General features: G+C 44.1%; 1 protein-coding gene across 1 annotated transcript; it reads right to left on the bottom strand.

The window, feature by feature from the left end:
• Positions 1 to 4,151: 4,151 nt before the first annotated feature.
• On the bottom strand, positions 4,152 to 6,611 carry LOC311376632 (mediator of RNA polymerase II transcription subunit 10-like; the record flags this gene model as incomplete). Its single annotated transcript, XM_084491148.1, is given in 5 exon segments — positions 4,152 to 4,960; positions 5,857 to 5,959; positions 6,297 to 6,380; positions 6,489 to 6,595; positions 6,597 to 6,611. Coding segments are annotated over 5 exon segments (405 nt in total). The 3' UTR covers positions 4,152 to 4,864.
• Positions 6,612 to 6,940: the final 329 nt, after the last annotated feature.

Here is a 6,940-nt window from a genome sequence, read left to right as displayed (position 1 = left end):
TGTGTGTGTGTGTGTGTGTGTGTGTGTGTGTGTGTGTGTGTGTGTGTGTGTGTGTGTGTGTGTGTGTGTGTGTGTGTGTGTGTGTATGTTGGTGTGTGTGTTAAAAGAGGGGAGGGGGAGGAAAGGAAATGTGTTTTTTTGAATCCATGACAGTTGGGACACAAACAACGAACGCAAAATTATAAATATTTATTAACATTTATCAACCTATGTGCGTATTGTTTAACGGTCGCCGCTTGATGGACCTCAGTTGTGGCAGGTGTGTGGGGACAATGATACCGTTTGGGAACAGAGGACAGACTCAATTATTGAGCTAATTTAGAGTTCTCATTTAGTGTTTTTATTATCTCATTACTGGCCAAACGAGACAAACACACACACACACACACACACGCACGCACGCACGCACGCACACACATTGGGAGGGGCTATACCCTCTTGTACCCTCTGTGCCCACCCAGGGGAGCCATTGTGTGGCAGTGTGTGTGTGTGTGTGTGTATGTGTGTGTGTGTGTGTGTGTGTGTGTGTGTGTGTGTGTGTGTGTGTGTGTGTGTGTGTGTGTGTGTGTGTGTGTGCGCACAGGCAGCTGAATCAGTTCCTCTCTAAATGTGCAGCACAGGTTCCTTGATTTGATGTTTGTGTGTGTGTGTGCGTGCGTGCGTGCGTGCGTGTGTGTGTGTGTGTGTGTGTGTGTGTGTGTGTGTGTGTGTGTGTGTGTGTGTGTGTGTGTGCGTGCGTGCGTGCGTGTGTGTGTGTGTGCGTGTGTGTGTGTGTGTGTGTGTGTGTGTGTGTGTGTGTGTGTGTGTGTGTGTGTGTGTGTGGCCAGGTCATAGGAGAGCAGCTCCAGCTCTGATGAAGCCTGCTACTCGTACCGCTGTGCCCTGGAGGACCGCCGAACAACCGGCATCTGATTGGACAAGGACTGCTACCTCCACATACCCACACACACACTCACACACACACACACACACTCACACATACAAGCACATCCACCAACACACACTCCCATTCACAACCAACGCTACACACACACACACACACACACACCCATACTCTCATACACCACCACCCTAAATCCCTTCTGTACACTCAAACACACACACACACACTCACTGATACACACACACACACACATGCGCGTGAACAGACACACACAAAGACGGACACATGCAGACACAATTCCACTTTTTTTAACCAGAGAAGAGAGGACAAACTGGGAGGGGGATGGGAGAGGGGGGATGTGTGAATGGGGGGGGGGGGGGGCATTGTCATGGTGATGGTGTTGACTGTGGGCGGGTCTCAGAGGGGTGAATGGTCCATTGACTCGGCTCCTCTGACCCTGGGTGGGGCGGTGACTGGCATGTCTGTCCCGTACCCACAGTAACCTATAGTGATGGTAGTAGTAGTGTGTATACAGGGCGGATAGATGGATGGATGGAGAGAGAGAGAGAGACACACACACAGAGAGAGAGAGAGAGAGAGAGAGAGAGAGGTAGATAGATAGATAGACAGACAGACAGACAGACAGACAGACAGACAGACAGACAGAGTGAGAGAGAGAGTGAGAGAGAGAGATAGATAGATAGATAGATAGATAGATAGATAGATAGATAGATACAGATAGAAGGATAGATGGGTGGGATTGTTAAGTATGTACGGCCTGCCTGCGATCCGTCCGAGGCTCAGACTATTAGCATCAGAAAGACATTATGCTAATAGCATCACAGGGAGAACCCCTACCATAGTTTCCTTCACTGGCCCAAAGCGGAGGCCAATTAAATCATTTCCTAACGTTTTTCTGGCCCAAACCCAAACCCAAACCCAAATGCAAATGATGAAGATGATACATTTCATACAAATGATCTGGTCCTGTCACGTTTGCCACATAAATATATATCGTTATGTGTTTTTGTGTATGTGTGTGTGTATTTATGTGTTTATAAACGTTCAACCTGTATACATTTGAAGCAGCGGCCAATTTGTATGTAGGAAGTGACTTTGAATTCGATTTTGTGATCGATTTCATGATTTCATGATTTCATGTGTGTGTGTGTGTGTGCGCGTGTGCGTGCATGCGTGCATGCGTGCATGCGTGCGTGCGTGTGCGTGTGCGTGTGTGTGTGTGTGTGTGTGTGTGTGTGTGTGAATAATGCTTCACATTTTGTATCACTCCCAAAGTGCCCTCAAGGCTTTGGATTAATTTTCCCAAAAGCAGTTGTGTTTACTTTACAACTTGTTTCTTCATATTATGGTTGTAAAATGTGTTTTGTTTTACAAAAAAGATAGTGAGCATACTACACAAGGATTAAATTTACCTGGGCTGTGTTATTGATATTTACATTCCAAAATAAATAAGAGAGAGAGAGAGAGAGAGAGAGAGAGAGAGAGAGAGAGAGAGATAGAGAGAGAGAGTGACCTTCACAAAAATAGCAAATGACGGTAACCAAGGTTACAGTTAGGGATGTTCGCTCCTGATTCTGTTGTGCAGGAGTGCACATAAGGAGGAGGAGGAGGAGGAGGAGGAGGAGGAGGAGGAGGAGGAGGAGGCGGCAGGCTGGAGGCGGAAGGAAAGAGAGCGAGAGACCCACCTTGGATGAGTCATCTGCTGTGTTGGTCACCTCGTTGACACACCAAGGTTTACAGTAACACAAGCGCCTACTCATCGCCGTCTTTCTTTCCAGTGAGTCACTATACGCTACAAGTGTCACTACATGGGCCTACACACATATTCCCCACAACCACAGAGTCTCGTATGTGCGTTTCTTTCCCCTGAAATGTTTCCATTAAGACCCCATTTGAGAATAAAATAAATTCTCCCAGAATTGCCGTAGACATCATGTCCTCTGAATGAGGATAGGTAACACTGTTGGCCATTAAAGCCAAAAAAGAGATGCAGAGGTTGGTTGTGTGTGTACATAAACACAAGTATTGGTTAACAGTCTTAAATTAAACAAAGACAAATGTTTCTTGTTCTGTCCTCTGCTAGATCAAAAAAAAACTGATAGTAAACAAACAAATTATAAAAAAACAATATGTAAAAAACAATATACAGTATATATTGAACATCTATATTGGTATCGACACCGTCAGATACACTAGGAGTATTGTGTGCTTTGAAGAAAAAGCTTTAGAACAGAATAATTGGCTCAACTGATTATGATCAACTAAGAGAGCGTATCCAAATGTACCAAACCACTGGGAAGCACTACTATTCAGATAGAAGGATAGAAGGCTCACTCTTTAGGACCAGGCATACCAAACCAGGAGGTAAGGAGTCATCAATCAAGTCAAACTAAATCACATTGGTGAGACCAGAGAGAGACAGTTGATGCCGCTTGGCTGAGAAATTCTAGACCTGCTCCGATTACCCCTCCCCCAACCTGTGTCTGTTCAAAGACCACTACTGTTTGGGGGAGGGGGGGGGGCGTGGGGGGGGCGTCCTCCCCCTTCTCCCTCAGGTCAAAGAGGATGGCACCAAGAGCCATCTGAATAACCGTCTGTGTTGCAGAGACACGGTGAGAGGAATATTAAAGCCCTTCTCGGGGGGGGGGGGTTTAAACAGCCTATAGTACACTACACACCTTACCAACCAATAATAAAACAATAATAACCAATAACTTGTTTCCCACCCCAGGGATCTGTCTCCAGCAGCAGAGGGGTGACACCCGGACGGTGAGACTGAGGCGTGGGGTCCTGGCGTCCGTAGCCACAAAGTGAGGACACGCGCAGTGTGGGGTTACACTGTGTGTTGGCTTGGTTGCTCAGGGTACATAGGCTGAGCAATTCTAATTACTCAGGATGAATGTCATGAAAGCAGTATGGAACCAACTGTATTGGTCCCACCAACACTTGTGAATAACCAGAAACCCGATCTCTGTGGTGTGAACCCGATGAGCTTAATGTTGTGATGAATTATACAGCTCTATTAAAAAAGGACCACACTCTGTCAACACCATGCAAGGAGAAAAATCCCTCTGGTACAAATCAATATGTGATGTAATTTGATATATGGTTGGAACTAAATGGATTTCTAACAAACAATTGTTGTCGATTAAGTGGCTTATTTATTAACAAAAATGGCAATACAAAGAAAGAATAAACTAAGCCCTGACGTATCAAGCATAAAAATCAAAACACAGGAGCTTGCAGGTTTCCAAACGGTATCAATCGCAGTACAAATTCACTGTGGTGCACAATGCTTACAAATCCTTACAAAAACAGCGGGAGGAAAAGGAGTAAAAACGTATTTACAACCTGTGTCGGTTGACTTTCCCGATGCAGAATCGCAAAATACATATCCAAATTCATTTACTTTTGTGTACATTTCCCCCTCCTGCACCGGTCCTCTGTAAAAACATCAAAATGTCTCTTTCTTGTCTCCCAACATCGGTGAGCAACCGATGTGGCAACACCACAATTACAGTCCAGCAAAATAAATAACAATGTCACATTAATAACAATAATACAATCGCACCGACGCCACCCACGCAGCCTCAGCCTCAATGCACTCGTTACATTTGTCCATCAACAACCCTGAATATGCAGCCTGGCTTTAGAAAGACAGAAGCCCACGTTGAGGCAATCTTGACCTCAGCTTTGTAAAAAAAAAAAAAAAAAAAAATAGGCCCTTTAGTGAGGCGGAACATCGTGGAAAACAAACAGCAGTGGCGTGTCAGCACCATGCTCATGAGCCACTGCAGTACACGGCGGTATGCCGAACAGCGCTCTTGATGAAGTTAAGATGGGGTATGTCGTTGGTGGTCATTGTAGCCCGCTTGTATTCAGAAGCTGCTGGAGACGGTGAGGTCTAGTCTGACTCCCGTGTCCGGGGAGGTGCAACGTGAGCTTGCGGTAGGGAACGCACTAGGAGTGATGGTCTTCCCCGTGTATGGCCTTGTACTGGGCCATCTCCTCTGGAAACACCTTGCCCAGCTCAGAAATGAGAAGGCTCTTGAATTTCTGCAAATTCAAAGAGAAAATGTTTTCTTTTTTTATATTTATTATGAATGTACAATATATTATATATACATGTACACATAAACATACAGACTACCGTTACCCAGAGATAGGTTACTGGCTTGGTTCTTAATAACATTTTGACCAGCGCAATGTTAAATGTGTAAGGTGATTCTCCTGATGTCTGTGATACATTTGAATGAACCTTTTCGTGATCAGGAATGAGTTATCAGTTGTGTTATGTGACTGTGGTCGTTTCCTTCTCCCATTATGAATGTTTTTTTTAAAGTGAGACACGTTAAAGAAATGTGGAACGGAAAGCTTTTAATACACTTCATCATTCAGATGGCAGTGAATAGGTTAAAACATTAACGATGCCCTTCATTTACAAACTCTGCAGAGATTGCAGAGACAGAGCCTCATTTACAAACACAACCCAGTTATTTATGTGGTCATGTATTAGTACTCTAGCCTTCATATAGCTTGATTTGTCTCATATGCTTGTTAAATATTATAATAATAAAACATGAAAACTAGAATGTGTGGATGAGCGAGAATTAGCAGTGTTGGGGGTTGTTCAGCGCAGGTGTGTGCACTCTAGTGGAAAAGAACTAGAAGGTCTACTGCTCTGGGAGGTCGTGGCTTCAGCCACCAACGTCTGCATTCTACAGACATCAGTATCATTGAGCAAGATGAGTAACTCTCTACCATTCATTAACTATTGATTGATTTATTAATCAGTTGATCACACTGTGCTACATTACCAAATAGCAATGATGGACTGAAATTCAAATAATCAGTTATAGAAAGAGAGTGACCACCCTATGAGGTGTACATTGTTGACAAAGGGGGGCTTTAAAGCAGAGACACAGGGAGGTAGACCAGTTGTCTTTTCTTACCGTCATAGTATCAATTTTCCCTTTCACTTGTTCGTTTTTGGCTAAGGCTCTTTCCAGACACTCCTTGGTGTAGAGTTGTGGGTTCCGTCCTTGGTCGATGTATCTGAGGGAGCAAGCGGCCAGGCTGGTTAAGGCTGCCCTGGTTTGAAATGTTACTTAAAAAGGACCTAGGCTACAACACGTGATCATTTGATGATTGATAATTCTTGATAGATCGAAATAGTGCACCCATGTACTGCTGTATATAAAACAAAATTGTATGAATATTGATGTTCAAGATAATTCAAAAGAAGGTGTTAGGTCAGGTACACACACACACACACACACACACACACACACACACACACACACAAAAAGACCATACTTGATAAATGCAGTATATTCAAGGGTTATATCAAATGCATGCATGGTGAACATGAGATCGATGAAGAGAAACGCACTCAAACGCCTCCAGAGGAACGTTGATCTCATGGAGCTGCTGTCGACACTTCTCGATATCTTGTAGTCCAGATATCATGAAGTTTCTGAAACGTAAAACGTCGAATTACAGAGCTTGTGTAAAAAACAACAACCTTAATCATGCTTTATATTAAAGAGAAATACACCATTGCAGTGTGCATAACGTGACTTACAGTTTCTGATTCAGTCCTGTCTGGCTGCTGGGCTGGAAGTCGCTCACGATGATCCCGAGTTGGCGAATATTCTCCACAAACTTCTCGAGATGCTCCTCTAGATTATCACAACCGTTCCGCCATTTTTTAATTACTCAAATGAACGACAGCCCGATATATGTATCATCAGATTACAGCAACAATTTGACAATTCATAGCCTAGCTTTCTCTGGACGAGATTGTTAACGACCTGTTTCCGGCAGTGTGAGAGCCAATGGCTGAGGAGAATGCTCAGCTACCCCGGTTATAACCAATCAGTGTTGGTCGTCTTTCGATTGCAAAAGTCGTAAAACGTCGTTAGGGGACCTGCTTCACTATTGTACCAGACCAGTCTCATATTAGTTATTAGTAGTACGTCATCCACAAACCTGAACGAAGCCTGCTTCTTTAAAGTACTTGGCAGCACCCTTCAC

Source organism: Micromesistius poutassou (assembly GCF_964030765.1).
Source record: "Micromesistius poutassou genome assembly, contig: SCAFFOLD_686, whole genome shotgun sequence".
Classification (NCBI taxonomy): Eukaryota; Metazoa; Chordata; class Actinopteri; order Gadiformes; family Gadidae; genus Micromesistius; species Micromesistius poutassou.
The sequence above is the reverse complement of the archived record's forward strand: the minus strand, read 5'-3'. Positions and strand labels throughout refer to the sequence as shown.